At 38.7% G+C, this 18,452-nt stretch overlaps 1 protein-coding gene across 1 annotated transcript in view; it reads left to right on the top strand.

Moving 5' to 3' along the window:
• LOC138624996 (A disintegrin and metalloproteinase with thrombospondin motifs 7) overlaps nucleotides 1-18,452 on the top strand; it is a 65,615-nt gene that overhangs the window by 24,558 nt on the left and 22,605 nt on the right. The window contains exons 9-16 of the mRNA XM_069705609.1: nucleotides 7,123-7,267; nucleotides 11,421-11,513; nucleotides 13,359-13,504; nucleotides 14,105-14,274; nucleotides 14,427-14,560; nucleotides 15,980-16,100; nucleotides 16,608-16,852; nucleotides 17,468-17,609. Coding sequence (XP_069561710.1) covers nucleotides 7,123-7,267; nucleotides 11,421-11,513; nucleotides 13,359-13,504; nucleotides 14,105-14,274; nucleotides 14,427-14,560; nucleotides 15,980-16,100; nucleotides 16,608-16,852; nucleotides 17,468-17,609 — 1,196 coding nt within the window. The remainder of the gene's footprint in view (nucleotides 1-7,122; nucleotides 7,268-11,420; nucleotides 11,514-13,358; nucleotides 13,505-14,104; nucleotides 14,275-14,426; nucleotides 14,561-15,979; nucleotides 16,101-16,607; nucleotides 16,853-17,467; nucleotides 17,610-18,452) is intronic.

Here is an 18,452-nt window from a genome sequence, read left to right as displayed (position 1 = left end):
TAGCCCCATTAAGACACATTTCAGAAAACTACATTAGAAATAACACATTAAATGACATTAGAATTGCATTTAAAAGCCAATAAGAACAAGGAAATTCAAGTGCTTTACAGAGGCATATAAATACATTGAAGATACGATATTAAGAAAATATTAAAATTGCATTTAAAAGACAAGAGCAGAGGCCAGTGATTAAAAAGAGGTTACATATTGAATTTATTTAAAAGCTTCACCAACCAATAACACTTTAAGCCCTGATTTAAATGTGTTGACAGTTTTAGCAGTCTGTCGTCACACCTTCTTACTCAGGTATGGCCTCTCAAGGGTATCCTGCAGGCTGTCACCAAGCAGTCTGGATCCAGTGATGTTTAGATCAATCTGTTTAAAGTAGATATCGATATTGAAATTGCCAATTAACTTTATTCTATTGGTAAGGCACACCAATTTCAGCCATTTGTTCAGTCCAAGGATTCTGTTTAATGGTCCACTTAGTTTCCTTGAAGGTGAAATGGGCCCAGAGAGAGGTACACGTTGTGATTGACAGTCGGTCGGTTCCTCCAGTAGCAGGGAAAAGTCTTTTTTCAAGATCTCGGCGCCCTTTCTCCTTCACAGAATGTCAAAAGACTCAGCAGGGACAATAATACTCGTTTCACTTGGATGTGTAGAGAGGATAACTTGCGGCAGTCCTGTTAGACAGATGTGTCAGCCACAATTCAATTTTCATGCTTTGCCCTTACTTGCTTGGTTAAAGAGTCCTCAATCAGAATATTGTTTAGCTTATCAGATGTGGAGTTCTGACCTGCGACATCGCAGTGTTTTAGGGGCTATATCTGAAGTTTGGTCAGCCATGAAGTGTTCAAATATTACATTTTAACTGTGTATGCTGTAGACATGGAATGAGAAATTAAATGAGAGTTTTGATTGAAGGAAACAATGGCAGCTTTCCTACTACCCTGACCCCATCATCTCAGGGCTGTGTGTGTTAGTTTCATAACTGGTTCTGCACATACAGAAAATGGAAATATGCCAGGGATAATATCTAACAAAGATTACACTGCTCACTTGTAACTGATGACAGGAAGGATGCACCGAATACATATTTGCAGATACGACTGACATTTACTGAAAATACGTAGTCATTAGATATAATTGCAGCACCCAATTTGTCGCATCACCAACAAACACTGTTAATGGAGCACCAAAATCCTTCACTGATCAATAACAGCTTGTCCAACACACACAACCAACCAACTAAAGAAAATGCTGCTTTTTTTTAATAATGATGGGTCTCTGCAGTACTAGCGATACAGCAGAGAGGCTGTTCTTCACTGCAGGAGACATAACATTAATTACAAGGCAGAACTGTCAGGCCCCTTTTACTTTCACACACACCCAACTGTTTTTACAGAAAACATTTAGCCCAGGATGTTGTTCAGCCAATCATTTTTCATTTTATAGTTTTCACAGAGGAAGAAGACCATGAATTCTTCAAAATTCCCTCAAAATCTTTGCAAGCATATTGTCGTGCTATTACAGTGAAAATATCTTGCAGTACATCGTGATTCAACAAGTCTGTGCCCCTAAAGGAAACCTGAGATAACAGCCTTTAATGTTACAATACATCTACAAAGGATGTGCTCTCAAAATTACATTTTATCTCGTACTCGAGTCAGAAATCTCCACCTCAGCAGCACTTACATACACCCTACTTTTGATTTGTATCCCCAACTATGTTCTGAAGATTTTTTACAGAGGGTTTGTTTTATATCAGGATATGAATGATATATATATATATATTTGTATCCCCAACTATGTTCTGAAGATCCTGATTTATTTAACATTTTTATGGCTGACGACACTATTTTCTGATTTATTAAGAAACAAAAAGAGATATATAAAATTCCCTTTCGTAAAAGTCTTGGAATTTAATGTCAACAAAATGAAACAAGGATTTTGAACTTGTCTCCGTCCAATGTTCAGATTTCTGCTCTGAAAGCAAAATAGTGTATATGTATAAAATAAACTGCTCTGCCATTGTGTTAGTTTTTTTACTACACTTGTTAAAAGTTTTATAATAATTAAAATTATAATGTGAGTCTCATCTTCTGTGACTGATGGTATAATTGCTATTATTTGACATTGTTAATCATGCAATTGTAAAAATTTGGTCAAATGTTCCAGATAACGAGCCAACGACTTTAGTCTCACATTCGTTGATGTCATAGTAACAGAACTACATAGTTACCGTGTATATCTGTCTGCTTGTCTATTTTTATGTGCAGTGCAGCGTGTGTGTGTGTGTGTGTCTGTCAACTACACAGACAGCTGCTGCAATCACGTGTTTGAAATATTTCACGATAGTTGCCCCAGTTTCTCAGCTCCAAGCATCTGGAATTCATTCAGTGGGTGTTCAGCTCCTTGACAGCATGGTAGCTTCTTGACTTCACTGTGTGGGGAAAAGAAACAGGCTGCGGGGCAATATTTACACTGGTGGGAGTTTGTGAGACGAAAGCTAGTGGTTGGTGTGTGTGTGTGTGTGGGTCTGACAGACCGTAAAACACAGAGCTGTCTCTGCACTTAAAATCCACACATTCCATTTAGTTTCGATAAACGTTTGTCTCAATTGGATCTGACTATCATTTTGTAGCTGTCATGTTTAGCATGTTATCACGCTATTTTAGCATTGGGTTTAAAACTGTGGCGTGATGACATTTGGTACTTCGATTTTGAGGTGTTTTGTCATGAAGTAAAATGTTCACAATTTCCCTACTGGTGGTATTAGACAAGCTGTAAATGATAACAATCCTCTGAGGAATATTCTTCTATATGTGTTCCAAATTTCATTCCAGTCTATTTGATGTGGATGTGATGAGTCGCACTGGGCCAAAGTGTTGGGCAGACAGACCTGACAATAAAGGTTTTCATGGATATTGCAGCAAAAAATATGAACAGTAACACTATTGTCATACATTTTTATGTTTTCATTGTCCCACTTGTCATCTTTTCATCTTTGTACCCAGATAATTACATCAATTGCACCCATTTTTCAGAGAATTCACCATCGGTATTTCAACTCCCATTTTATTATCCAAATGCCTGCATTTTCTCCGTCTTATCTCTGCTGTAGTGTGCGAAACAAGGCCTCTATTGTATACCACTCTAGTTGTCCAAACAGCGCACAGCTCGTACTGCTTCAGAGGTTTGATCTGTAGGTGTTATTTTATGTGGAATGTTGAAGGTCACACAGCTGAATGCAGATATTATCACATAAATCGGCTGCTCGTACAAAGAGACATCCTTTAGTGTCCGCAGTGTCTGGATTCCAATGTCTAAATTCCCGAGTGGCCAGAGGCCAAGCTGCAAAAGAAAATGAAGTGCATTAACTTGCTGAAAAAAGGATTCATGGCACTTGAAACAAACTGTTACAGCCAGGAGATGTCTCAAACAGCAGCTCATATATTGATTGAATTCATTTTGAGGTTTATCAATTCAAGAAAGAGGTAATTGATTGGAATAAACATTTCCAGGAAAGCTGGCTTTGACAAAGGCTGCAGTATAATCTAATTTGCGATCTAAACTCTCTTTCAGGCCAGAGGCACTCATGGAGAACAATTTAATTGCTGCTGTTCAATAGTCAATGTGATGTCGTCATGTTGATTTTTTTGTAAACTGTTCGTCGCTCTCCTTGTCTTTTAAATCTGATGTATTCATCATTTTAAACCCCTATACATCCACAACCTTTTGTACTGCCTTTATTTCCATGTTTGATTATTAAGGACTTAATATTTAGATTAACTCAAGGCATAAAATAAATTATTCAGAAAGTATTTTAAAATGTTGGGTGAAATATTTAAAAATACAAAATGTAATTTACACTTTTTAGTGCCTTCTATTTATTTTTTATTGGCAAAGCTTTTCATCATTTAAATACCTGGATTATTTACACAGCGTTTACCCTTTAAAACCACTCTAATCATATTTTTGTATTAGTAATTTGTGAAATTACTTTGTGCATTATGAAACAGGTCACTTGTGTCAACCCACAAAGAATTATCACTTGCCTCTGCAGGCCCCATCAGTTACATGTAGCATCTTTCCAACTTTCAGCTCTTTGTTTTTTAGTTTTACAGCCTGCAGCTTTGCTGTTGGTGGTTCACTCTCACTGCTCCCATCAGTGTTGGTCATTTCAAAGAAAGAAATTCTGATAAATCTACTATTTACTAGCACCAAACAGCAAACAGATGGAGTCACGTTTGAGCCTTTTTATTGTTACTGAAATTCATATCAAAAGCCTCACATTAATTCAATGATTAGACGCATCGTTATCTCATCAGAACTTTCATCATGGAGATTTGGCAGCTTCAAATAATAAAATGCAACATCAAAAACTTTGTTTCTTGTTTAAGATGACAATAAAAAAATTTCGCTTTAGGAGGCATTTGATCCCAGCAAAATGGAGACTCAAATTGTCATTCTGTATTCATGCTTTCTGCTGTTAGGCTGTTACAAATTCTTTTTTTCCTTTTTCTTTTCCCTCCCCTTTACATTGTTTAATTTCCAGCTCATTAGATTGTAAATATGCTGGTTTGGGGCATGCATTTTGCAATGCCCTTTGTTTTTAACCATTACAAACTGATAGTCAACACAATTTGTTAGTTGGAAATAATTTAATTTACTTTTTCATTATTGTCATTTCTTATCTATTTTTTTTTTTTTTAAATTCACTCCGTTAATTATAATTAATTAAATTCCGACTTAGTACTGTCATGTAGTTATCTTGTATCTTTGGCAGTATGATGGCAACATGGAGCACCTAATTTTTGCTCCTTTTACAATTACTGTGACTGGCAGAATTTAGTGTAATTGCCTACAATAATGGAAACCTATAATGACAGTTATTAAGAACTTGGCTGTACTCAGTCCTCCAGTCATTCAAAATTGGTGGTGTTATCAATTTTTTTTTCCACTATGTCAATTTCACCAGCCGTGTTTTTAGTATCAGTAAAACCATTTTCAATTCCACTACATCAATGGCTGAGTCGGTATACAAGGGCGGATAAAAAGTTCAGCGACTGCTCCTTTTGCACACGAACAGTTCACAGCAGGCGAAGGCTATAACCTTTGTGTTTAAGTATTCCAAGTTTTGTCACTTGATCAACAACAGGCCAATGTTTTTGTGATCACTGGTACGGGCGATTTCTCCATGGACACAAGAACAAGGCGCACGCCAGATTTTCTGTCCAACTCAGGAATTCGGCAACAGAGACCTATGTAATACTTCTGAAAATCTACAGCAATAAAGCAATGAGCTGGGCAAGATGTTTTGAGTGACATTTGCGTTTCCCAGGGGTAGAACATTGCTGTCCAAGACCGAAAAAGTTGCATCACTGAATTCTTTCCCCAGGGTCAGACTGTGAACACCGAGTTCAACCGTGATGTTCTGTGTCTGAGGGAAAACATTCAGTGCAAATGACCTGAACTGTGGCGTGATATCACTTGAGTTCTCCAACATGACAACGCCTCGCTCACAGTGCATTGTAAATGTTTGAATTTCTCACCCTAAACCACACAATCGTAGCGCCCCACCACCCCAACTCACCGGAATTGGCTCCCTGCAACTTCAGTCAGTTCCCCGAAAACTCCACATAAAATTTGATATGCGCTCTCTCCTCAAGTTTTATGGAGACGTGGCCAATAGGCCTTGACCAGTGGTCATAAAAACACATGTAACAGGTGCTAAAGTTGATCATTCAAGAACCCTTGGAATACTTGCTTGTGAAAGCACCTGTCCTTCTCATTATACTCCACTCCGCTGCAGACGAGTCCGTTAATACACCGCTGTGAAGTCCATCATGATACTGTAAAAGACTGACATAATCACACCGGTAATCATCAGATTAAAAACACTTGGACTTTGCTTGCATAGTGACTGCCAGGTTGTGAATAAATAAAGAAGTCATACACAGAATGTGCACCTGTGTTTGATTATGCATGCAGATACTCATAGATTGACCTTATTGAGTTGAAACAGATATAACTGTGTCCAAACCAAGGTTTTCTTGTGGCTGCCAGTGCCAAAAAAAAATTATAATTATATTAATTATAGATTCCCAAAGTTTGAAATTCTGACCTTTAGTTAGAGCAGCCTCATTAAGCCAGTCGTTTTCATTATTGTCTGAACACTGCCGAAATGGATGATTCCTGTCATGTCTGAGCTCCAGTTTATAACCTGCAGTAGTAGAGCTGCCATTTAGTGGAATTGGACTGGATATCTTTATTAGTGTCTTGTCAGCTGGACGTGCAGTGTAGTTATTGTTTTGATTTTATTACATTTTTAGTAACATAGCTCATTGTTTTGTCAATTTTTTTTTTTTCATTGAAGGTTCAGCGTGTAGGAGTTGTGGATCTACTTTTCTTTTTTTTTTATCTGTATCCTTACCATTAGAGGCCACTCCTACACACTGTCCCTGGAAAAGTGGCCTGGATTTTCACATATATTTTTTACTCTGCTTTTGCTGGCACACCTGTTTAATGAAATAGTGTGAAACCATTGGCAGGGACATGTATTAAATTGCTGGTGTGTGTGTGTGAGGGGGGGGGGCAGACCTATGTGCATCCTCGTGCAAACCAGGAGCTACTCATGAAATGCTGCTCATATTAAGATAAAGATACTCATATTATGTTTGTGAACATACAGTGCTATGAACTACAGAACTAAGGTATTAGTAGGTTGTAATATCAGGATTACTGCAATAATCTGGTGTTAAATTAGTAGTTTGCGAGATTGATTGTGTTTCCACTGCAGATCCCATAGATAATTTTGTACTTTAAAAATAGTTGTCAGATTGTCAGTTGTTGAAGAATCATTGCATTCATTTCTGATGTTTATTTAGAGGAAACCTTGCATTACATTTTGGATACTGAATATTTCCTGGCCAGTACTGCACCATTTCTAACATAGCCTGTGTAAATGCTTGCAATCAACTGCAGGAAGAGGGTAAACATTTTTTTATTTTAATTTTAAAATATTGCAGAATGGTACTGTGTATGACAAAGAAAAAAAAGTCTCCTGTGAACTGGAGACTTTTGTAAACTGTATTTTAATCCCCGCCTCTTCTTTCCTAGTCGTGGCTGGGGCTGGTGCCTCGATAATCCCCCAGTGAAGGACAGGTTGTCTGTGACTTCGCTGCTTCCTGGGGTTCTGTACAGCGCTGTCCATCAGTGTCAGCTGCAGTACGGATCTGGGTCTCTGCTCTGTGACGAGATGGATGTAAGACTCTTTAAAATTATACATACATTCAAAGAAATCCATACACGTGCACTTGTATGGAAAAAATATGGTTTACTTTTGTCCTCACCTGCACTTTTCTGTTTGGTCCTGTGTTGTTTTGTTGTCGTTGTGTCTCGCACTTCTTTTTTCCTTTTTGATTTGATATTGACTAAACCAGCATGTCTTTTCTTCGTCACAATGCCATCTGCTGTTCGTCTACCTATTATCTATAAACACCTGTAACTATTTACCCTGTCTTTTGCTGTATTGTTTTTGACTGGTGTTCATTCTAGGAGAATAATAGGTGAAAATAGTACCTACCTTTTTTCAGCCATGAGAATTTAGGGCAGCTAGTACCTTGGAGACAATTTGCTCAGCAGAAAATGAAGCAGACCACTTACCCCACTGCTCCGCTTTCTGCTGTTCTTATAGGCTTATTGGTCCGAGTGCACAGTAATATCAGGATGGAAATTAGACTTGACAACAACGTGTTTGTTACAATTCAGGCACACTCGCTTCGAGATAGAAAAAAAATGAAATTGTGCTGTCACTCCATTTAAACTAGCCACAAGAGAAACTAATTGTAGCCTGAAGAATCAATCCATAACACAAGTTCCAATCCGATCCCCACTCCTAACTGCAGACAGGTCAATTCACCATTTTATTGATTTCTTAACACACGGCCTCTTCAATCTGCTGCTTCCACAAAATGCTCTATATGGATTAATTCGTATGTTCTGGGGCTGAGGGAATATTTTTGCATTGTAGATGGATAATATATGAGCCAATTAGATTCATGAATGGAGTCAGCAGCTCTGTTGCCGGACTTCCACAACCTTTGGCACTTAACTGTGTGGCCATCAGTCATATGGTCATTATCAACACTCAACAGTAAATTTGTCTCCCGAGGTTTGAGCCTCTATTTAATGATATGATATTTTTACTAGTGTCACAAGATAATAACTGCTTGGTACTTCTTACTTATGTTTGGGTTTAATAGATCCTCATTTTACAATGATGTTATTAGTCATCGAGCTTTGTGCTATTGTGCCGCTAGCAATTCATAATCATGTTCATTCAGATGAGCTTTTAAATGTTAAGTATTTGAGAGTCTCTCCAATGAGACCATACCAATTGCATTTATGATTTTTATCAACCCAGACAGACAGAACAGGGAAAAGAGAGATTTTAGAGAATCGTAATAGTGTCTTTGGCTGCTTTTGGCCTGAAAGTCTGTTCCTGTCGCTGCAATTCTACAAGTATCAGTAGGAAATTAAATATCATTTCAGAAGTCTAGTTAGAGTTGCACATCTACGAGATTAAGACATATCAGGCATTTGTAATTCAAATGCATTTTAAACTTAGACATTTAAAAAAACTTTGGCTGAATTTTGGCGAACGCGAAGAATCCCCATACATTGGGTTAATTCTAAAATGTAGCAGTAGTAAACAAGACAGCAACCTTTTTACTTTGACTTTGCCTGACTAATCAGAATTACAAGCATGTTATAACATATTGTGGACAGTAGCATCGAGGATAATGCTGTCAACAGCCTGTACACATTTTTCGTTGCTCTTTATTGTCCCTCCCAGCTGTCTTCTGTCAGCAGAGGCCCAGATTGTGTTCTTTTCTCTTTCCAACTGAATTATAAAAATCACCTTTGGACAACTACGATTTAATAACACAACTGAATGGAGGTTACAGATTTCATTACTTAAGAAAGTGACATCGAATGCTTGTCTGACATGCAGTCCAGCGCTTTTGGATGGCCAAAGTCTTTGTAGTTGTAATGATCACCTGTTTCAATAGCCAGATGCTAAAGAGAGGAAGAAAACATGCTATTGTTTAAACATTTTATTTTAATCCTCCCTCTCCATACTTGACGTCTTCAAAATAGTTATTTTTCTTCACCGTCTGGTGTGAGCGGATGCGGTTTCTGTCTTTCTGACCATCCGACAGCCAGATCTGATTGAGTTTAGTGAAGCCTTAAGGTTCCCAAAGGTTTTTCTATCAGCTTACAGGTTTAATTTTCTCGCCCTGACAAACTGGCATCCCTGTTAGCGTATGAAACCCATATCTCACTTTGCATCGTAGGATTGTGACACAAGCTGAATTTAAATCCTCTGCCCAAGTAAAAATCATATCTTGTGTTGCCGGTAGCTTTAACGTTGGTCACACTTGGCATGAGGAGATTTCTGACAGATTAACTATGCTTAAACCAGTCTTAGTATTCAAGCTCACTGTTGACGAATCTCATCTGCTCTGTATATTTGACATATAGAGTCGATGCACACACATTTTTTGACAGGATTTTTATAGATAGACTCCTTTAGGGGAGTGTTTTCCATGTTATACGTATGTCTGGGTAAATACATGTGAACTTGATTAAATGTTCTCTTCTTTCAAAGCTGTATGCCTCAGAGGATTGTAAGACTACTGTATATTATGACTGGGAGCTGAGATAAGTAAATAAATCACACACAGTAAATCAGGCTACAGCAACAAGAGTTGTAAAAGATTAGACTGATGAGGACCACACACATGCATTTTTCCACCAGCAATGTTATTCTTAAAGAAAGCAATGGAGTGTCTCAATGAAAAAAATAAACTATTACAAAACAATAAAACATTTTATAAGCTTCCTCTTGCAATGAAGACCAAGTGTGGGGTGCTTACAGAATTACAACACCACCAGCCTGCTGTTTTAAAATTCAACAGATCCTGTCGGGGCCACAAATTCCCACTGACATGGTTTCTTAAGAATGTAGAGTTGTGTTTTTTAATAGCAAGGTTACCAAGCTCTTCAAAGTTCCCTCTGTTTCCTTGTAAACACACATAGGTGTGTCGACATTCAGTGTTTTGCACCAATGTATATTGTGTGTATCCTAAAGGCCTAACCAAGGTGGAGAGGGAATTTCTTTCCTTATAAAATATGTATGTTCAGACATTGTTTACATCAGTTTGCAGTCTTCTTCCCTCCTAAGACCGAGAGCATGCTGTCATTTGGTAGAAATTAGTTACCTCCATGTTTCCTCCTTTTCATAAGAATATGCACCTACTGTACAGTAAGTGTGAGTTATCATGTCAATGGTAGCACAGCATAACATACAAATAAAAAGGGGACCTGCTTCATAGTACCATTAGTTGGACTAGAGTGTACAAATTACATGATGCCGTTGATGGCAGTTTTGATGTTTTCTTAGCCGGGCCGTCTGACGAAAGATTTATTGTGCCAAGAGATGTTCCCGCTCAAAAACCCGTTTTAAAAACACTTTGATATCTGCCCACATCAAACAAACATGATGTAACGAGTTCATTAGTCAGCTTTACAGTTTGTTTTTTAATTTTGGACGGAGTCAAGCTTCCTGTTTTTAGTCTAAGCAAAACTAATTTACATGAGAACGTGGAACATCTTAGAACGGAAACTTTTCAAAATGTTAAACTGCTGCTTTAAATAGCAGATTTTTAATTTGTGAGGTTTTACCAAGTGCACATTGTATCGACAGAAATGTCTTTGAAAATCGTCACAGTTGTTCTGTTAAAGCATTACGCAGAGAACTCATAGTTACTGGAAACCAGGTTGAAATTACATAATTCAGTCCTTCAGACTTTCATTTCACATTGAGATGCTTTTCTAAAAGATGGGGATATCAGCGGTCTTTGCTTGATTGTCCCTGCCTGTCATCTTTATCTGATTTGCTGTGTCTGAAAAGAAGCCGCGTCTTATCACGCAGAGCAAAGACAAACATGATGAGTTGTGAGTGGGAGTACGCTTCATCCTATCAATATTAATGTCATCTTTGTGAACTCCGGTGGAAGTGCAGCATTCACGCAGTTTATTCAGACAAATAGTAAACCTATGGGTGGGAAAGTGTGTGGTGACGAATAAGAAACTTAGAAAAATACAAACCTGATGCTACATTTAAGTCAACAAATACTTTCATACTTTCATTATAATGCAATATGCAAAAACAAGCTCATCTTACAGCTGCACAATATATTTGTCAACGTGCATGTTTTTATTTCATTTAATGTCAAATGTGGTACTTACGCCTATTTCACACAATATCTCAGCTAGTGCACTTAGGGAATCCTTTAGAAATGAATTAAGTAGACAACAGCATGAACACTAATCTCCCTCTGCTTCTCTAGAATGTTTGCAGCACCCTGTGGTGCACCGTGGGAACCACTTGCCACTCAAAGCTCGATGGAGCTGTGGATGGAACGAGTTGTGGTGATGACAAGGTAGGTCTCTCATTTCATGGTCACGGGGGGAAAAAAATTGTGTTTGAAGATTTTCAATCATCCAGCTCATCCTCAATCTAAGTGTTATCCAAAGGCAACTGGAGTTGTTTTAGTTTCTCGAAGATGCTTCACCTCTCATCAGAAAGCCTTCTTCAGTTCTAACTGACCTTCGGGCCCAGAACATGAGGTGAACCAAGAAAAGAAGCAGGACAAACAGAGAGGAAAAGGGCAACAAATGGAGCATCATTGGCATTCCTTATGTTGTGTCTGAAAATCACTGCATCCCTCTACATGTCAAACCCAGTAACACTCTGAGGCAGAAGCTTGTCCACCCCAAGGACAGACCTCTCAGTCATAAGCAGAGCAATGTGGTGTCTGCAGTTCAATGCAGCGAGGAATGCTCAGAGTTCTATATGATGGAAACAAAACAACAAGCTTCCTGAGCACAAGCCACATCAGAAGAAACAACTCATCAAGACATGTCTCGGCAGTCCATCTTCACTTCAAGGACAAGGGTTGCTCGTTTGAGGACAGCGACGTACTCAGTCTGGTCAGGGCAGACTGACAGTTTAAACTGCAGAGGCCATCACCGAACAGGGGTGATCTACGACACCACTTAGCCACTTAAAACCAAGTGGCAACCAGCAGTGACATCACCCGTTGGTTTGTCAATCAAACAGACATACCCCCCAAAACACGCTTTTTTGAAGCTTATTTTCTAATTAATGACAGGATTCATTTCAGATGGCTTTAGCTCAAAAAACCACGATAACTCGTGGAGAAATTGTATTGATTTCGATTGATTTTTATGAGACTAGTTGAATGGGAGTCTATGGAGCAGGAGGCTTTTGGCAGCCAACCTCTAGTGGCACCCGGTGGTATTGCACTTCAAGGTACTACCGCATCTGCCTCATTTTTTTAGACCCCGAAGCTACGTCCACCTTTATACACAGTCCGTGCTTAAAATGCAGTCATGAGATCCTTGCCGAAGAAGATAAAAACACCAGGACTCTAATTACTCACATGATGGCTAGTTGGATCAACGACCCAAAAACCCATTCCTACCGTCACGGTAGCGACTCCCAGAATTTATGGCTGGGTCTGACGTGTGACCTCATCGACTCTTAAAGTGTTAGCGACCCAACAAGAGGTTAAAAAGCCAAGAACTCCCCTTCACTCAATTAGAACTGAAGCCTTTCGGATGAGAGAATGTCCAGTTGCCTTTGGAAAAAAGTTTATAGATTCATTAACAGAATTTGATTTGTGAGGACAATGCAAATATTGTTGTTGACAACTGTAAATCTTTTAATTTTCAAATTTAAGGGCTTTGTTTATTTTGGTTATTTAACAAACACCTATGTGAAGATTGGACTGTAAATAATTCTGTTAGTACGTGAGCAGTGTAACAAATAACACTGAAAGATAATTATTATGGCGCATTTAATCTAATGTTGCCTTAAAAGTTATTTTTTTCTTTCAAACAAAGCAATTAATTACAAGTTTTCTGGGTTTCACTTGGATGCTTTTTGTAGAGTAAGTCACCCGTGTCCTCACCTGTCGCTCATCAATATTGATTTAGTAAATGACACAAATTTAAGCTGTGTGAAATAGCAGCTCTCATCATTTCCCCTGAAAGTCAGTGTTTCATTAACATGAGAGTTTATACATTTTTCATGATGTTAGCAGAAGCTGACTTTGTTTCACTTGAGGTTGCCTGTCTACGCTAAACGACTGAGCAGGAAAAAAAAAATACCTACGGAGCTGCTATATTGATTTCCTGCCTTGTAAGATACAGGATATGATACTTGGATCATGTGCTCAATTGTTCGATGATGTTTGTACCAGTGGTGTTTCAGTGGGGAGTGTGTAGCAGTTGGATATCACCCTGAACGTGTAAATGGTGGCTGGGCGTCCTGGAGCGAGTGGTCGGCCTGTTCGAGGACGTGTGGAGCTGGCGTCCGCAGTGCCGAACGAGACTGTGATAACCCAGTGTAAGTTTGTTATTAAGAAAGATGTAAATAGAATCAGAAACGTGCAAAGCGCACATTTACGGTCAACCCTGAATCTGAATTTTACCTTCTCTGGACAGGAAGAAAAAGCATCTTACTATAGCCACAAATTAAAGTTTCATCCAACTTTTAATAGCTGATAAACATAACATGAAATGTCACTTAGAGTTATGGGTAAAATAATATACAATTCATTTTCACTTAATTATTTTTTTCAGTTAGTAATGAATGAAATATATTTGTGTGAAAAGGGAGACTCGTATAAATATTAAATTGTGCAGGTATTTCTATTGATGTGTGGGGACTGAAAGAAACAGCAGGAAACAAATTAACTCACATTTGTATTCTCCAGTCGCCTGCCGGTGAGAGAGTCATCATAAAACAGACAGATATCACAATATCATATAACAAAAGAGAATATCATGTCCCATGATCTCATTTTCATTGTTCTCAAACATTGAGATCCATATCAGCCTCAAAAAAACACCAGCTGGGCTTCACTGCTGATCATTTCTAAAGCTTTTCCTGTTTCCTTTAAAGTAAATGAGGGGCTCTAAATTAACAGCTTTGACTTTCCTGCAGTCCGAAGTACAGAGGGAAATATTGTCTGGGAGAGCGACGCAGGTACAAGATCTGCAACACGGCACAGTGTCCTCACGACCTGACCCCCTTCAGAGACGTCCAGTGTAGTCACTTCAACATGCTGCCATACAAGGGCAAGTTCTACAAGTGGGAATCGGTCATCAACAGAGGTGAGCAGATTAAACTTGATTCAGCCTGTAGGAGTGTTGAAAGAACACCGCTGGTTGTTATTGTAGATTATATGTGAATTGTTATCACAACTTTCCACTTCTTTTTTTTTTTTATCTGTATTTTTTGGGGATCTCTCCCAAAATCTTGTCAGTCAACCCCTGCGAGCTGCACTGCCGTCCGCTGAACGAACATTTTTCTGAAAAGATGCGAGATGCCGTCACTGATGGGACACCGTGCTACGAGGGACACAAGAGCCGAGATATGTGCATCGACGGCATCTGTAAGGTATCAGCACTGTGCATACTAGTCCACATATTCTCTGATAAATAATGTATTTGATTAGTTGTCTCCTCAGGTTTCTGTTTGCTTTCTCTCTCCATTTCCAAACGAGATGTGTTGACTCTTCCTACACGGCGTTTGTTTCCTTTCAATTGTGTTTGTTCTGGGATTTTCATACAGTATGTGAAGTTAACCGTCATCTTGTTTCTTGTGTGTTGTACTTTTGACATTCTACGTGACAATGAGCATGTTGATGGAAAAATGTGTTGGCTGTTATCTCTCCCGATAGCTGCCTGCTCTTGCCTATCACCCAAGGCCAAAATGCCAGTCACTGATACGAACACGGTTTGGATGCTGAGTGGACAGCAGTCACAGACTCTGGGCTCTCACTTCATGACATTTTGTGACATTTTTGTCAGGCACCAACATGTTGCCCGACTTACCTGCCCTATTTTGTGTTTTGGAGAGTCACTGTTGCATCAAAGGCCAAATCTGTATTTATTCTTCTTTTGAAATAATCAGTGCAAATATGTGTCCAAGAAGTTTGAGTCATAGTAGCATGTTCCAATCCCATATTTTGTATATTTTAACTATTTGTCAGTATTGGAAAGAAACTTAATAATATGTTTTGGTTGTCATACTCCACTACTGTTAACAAGAAAATACTTTACTTGTAGCTTAACTATTTTTAAATGAATATCGTCATGAGTTATTTGCAGATCCAGATTTTTGCTTAAAAAATGTAATCTGTTGAAGTACTGTTATATTTCATCAGAAGAGTTTATTGTCCTGTCAGCGAATCCATGAGCTGCTCAGCAGCACAGTGTGTATAGTAATTAATATTACCTTCACCTTTTGCACATTAATGAATGAATAATGAAAACATTTCCCCTCGGGGATTAATAAAGTAAATACCTACCTACCTAATGCATTAATCATTATAATTAATAATATTATAAACAGATTAGTCTGCACTTTTTGTTAAGCATATTCTTCAGCTAATATGTTTCCACTTAATACAAATTTTACATGCATGACTTTACACTGTAAAACTACTACTTTTACATAAATTGAAGATCTGAGTCGGTCAGCTTTTGTTCATTTGGATTATATATTGAATAAAAAAAACGATAAAGCAGCACAGAACGATATAAAGGATTACTAGAATATTCATGTGTAGTACCTGCCATGTCAATATGAAGCAGGGAAGTGTTCTGTGCTGTTTTACAAAGTGATTCATGCATGAACTGATCCTGTTCAAAGGCTTATTAAATCTTTGTGAATGATAGATTGGAAAATTTGGCTGTGATGTAAACTCCTTGAGAAGGAAATGATTGAGGGGATATTCAGTTCCTTTATTCCTGATATTCAGTTTCTGTTGTCATGATAACGTGTTGTGAAATTTGTGTGGCATGTGTGTTACAGAATCTGGGCTGTGATTATGTGGTTGACTCCAGCGCTGTAGAGGATCGATGTGGAGTCTGTCATGGCAACGGCTCCACCTGCACAACTGTGAGGAGAACTTTTGAAGAGACCGAAGGACTTGGTATGTTCCTTACTAATTTTGGTTTAATAATAAGTCTTTTCGCAGAAGATATTTGGGAATGTTACATTAGCACAGGTGTAAATAATGAATGGCTGAATTCTGTTCAGTTGTTTCTGTTTCAGGGTTTTAAGGATTATTACTTGTTATTAGTAACACAATGTGGCACAAAATGTCTGCTCTGAAAAAGGACTGTACCCTGTTAAATAAGTGTGTTTTATTATATAAAGTTTCTAGTTGAGATTTCAACTTTAGAAAAAACTAATATTTCTACATGTAAATTCCAATTATCTCATTCTTAACTAATCTAATCATGGTTTACAGTAAATGAGTACAAATAAATTTAGAAACATGGATGACAAATTAAACAAAACTTACTCATCTTTTTCCTTTTTTTTCCCCTTTCCCTTTTTAAGCATTTTTCTCTTCTGTCTTCTCCACTATTTGTTCGCTGTTTATCAGGATACCTTGTATTTCTATTTCTCTTACCGAAAAAATAATGTCCTTCAGGCTATGTAGACATTGGGCTGATCCCGGAGGGAGCCTGGGACATCCGGATCGAGGAGGTGGCTGAAGCTGGGAATTTCTTGGCGCTCCGAAGTGACAACCCAAATAAGTATTTTCTGAATGGTGGCTGGACGATCCAGTGGAATGGAGAGTACAAGGCAGCAGGGACGGTGTTCACCTATGAGAGGACAGGACACCTGGAAAACCTGACATCTCCCGGGCCCACTACGGAACCACTGTGGATTCAGGTATCATAAAAAGAATAAACATGCTTTGAAGTGCCTCTTTGCTTCCTTTGTGAATACTAGGACAGCCTGTGTGTTCAGAGATAACTCAGGGTGAAATCCTGTTGATATAACAATGTAAAAGCACATTACAGGACAGGAAGGTTTTCTGTGATTTGACATCAAGTAACTCTTAACTGAAAAAAATATTGACGTACAAAGCCGTTAACATGGAAGGAATGCGAATGTGAGTGCGATTGTTCGTCATTTGTCTCGTATGAGAGCGTCAAGATTGCGTACATTTTTCCATAAACACCTTAACATTGAAGCCTCAAAACTGCAGTCATTATCACTGCGAGCAAGCGCAGGTAGTTACTATAATTGACATTGAAATTGAACAGCAGTGTTGATAAGAGTTGGCAACACTTATGCACTAAAGTATAAAAAGATAATCAGAAAAGATTAAACACAACGTCTCTGCTTTGGAAGCTATTTTATTCCATTTGCACGTCAACCTCCCAGAACACGCACGACTGTGTTTTTGTGCCGTCTCAAAGAACAATATGAAAAGGTGATTCATAGTTTGTGATTTGATTCCTGAGGCTATTTTTTTCCCAGTTATTGTCTTGTGTGTTACAGCTTCTCTTTCAGGAGTCCAATCCAGGAGTGCGGTATGAATACACAATCAGTCGAAATGTCTCGGAGGACAACGAGATCCCGGCCTCAGTTTTCTTCTGGAAATACGGTTTATGGACTGAATGCAGCGTCACCTGTGGAACAGGTAAGACAAATAACCTAAGAAATAGACGTAAAAATGGACTTACTATACCAAGTTTGTCCTGAATCAATATTTTATTTGCTAAACTTTATTTAAGCACACTGAGCGCCTATTTTTATGGCAACTGAAACGCAAGCCTTAACATGATACATTAGTACTATAGGCGGAACAAGACGTGAAACAAGATGAGAGTTCCATCAAAATGAGATCACGAGTTTGTTCCTTTGACTAAAACTGAGTCTGTGATGTTGCACTGAAAATAAACCTCTGCAGACTAGTTGCGATCTTCGTGTTACATCATGTCAAGAAGTGAAATCGAAATGTGTGACAGAGATTCACGAAAATATCATTATTATATAAAACACAGAACTGTGTTGGCACTGTCACACTCGATAAACACTGGTCATCATGAAGTTTTCAAGAGGCTGCTCCTACAGCACCTCAAAGCCTGCCTCCCTCCCACCGAGTTCTCAGAAAACAATCTCATCCTGAACTCATCAAACACAAACGGCCGCATCCTTTACTTCAAGAAGAACAATTCAGACTTAACTCCACGACACATCTTTTTGGACTTTATGGAAAGGGGTCCCTGCTTCCGGGTTCCTGGGCACGTACATTGCTGAAGATCTCTCCTGGACAACCAGGAAAACCAACCTGTCGGAGAAGCTGCTGCCGTCCTTCGACCGCTGCTCCATCAAAAGTGTGATATCATGAACTGTATCAGGGTCAGTGGCTGAGCAGTGAGAAAGAAAGAGCTTTTCAGAGGCTTCTTATTCAGCTCTCGTTGCCTCAGCGGAGCAGCCGTTATACTGAAGGAGCCATCACACCATCTGTTCGACCTGCTGC

The sequence above is a fragment of the Brachyistius frenatus genome, unplaced genomic scaffold (genome assembly GCF_029030835.1).
Source record: "Brachyistius frenatus isolate BFR_SWC_R1_liver_20210118 unplaced genomic scaffold, ASM2903083v1 Contig_58, whole genome shotgun sequence".
Lineage (NCBI taxonomy): Eukaryota > Metazoa > Chordata > Actinopteri > Embiotocidae > Brachyistius > Brachyistius frenatus.
This window is presented reverse-complemented; position numbering and strand designations above follow the sequence as displayed.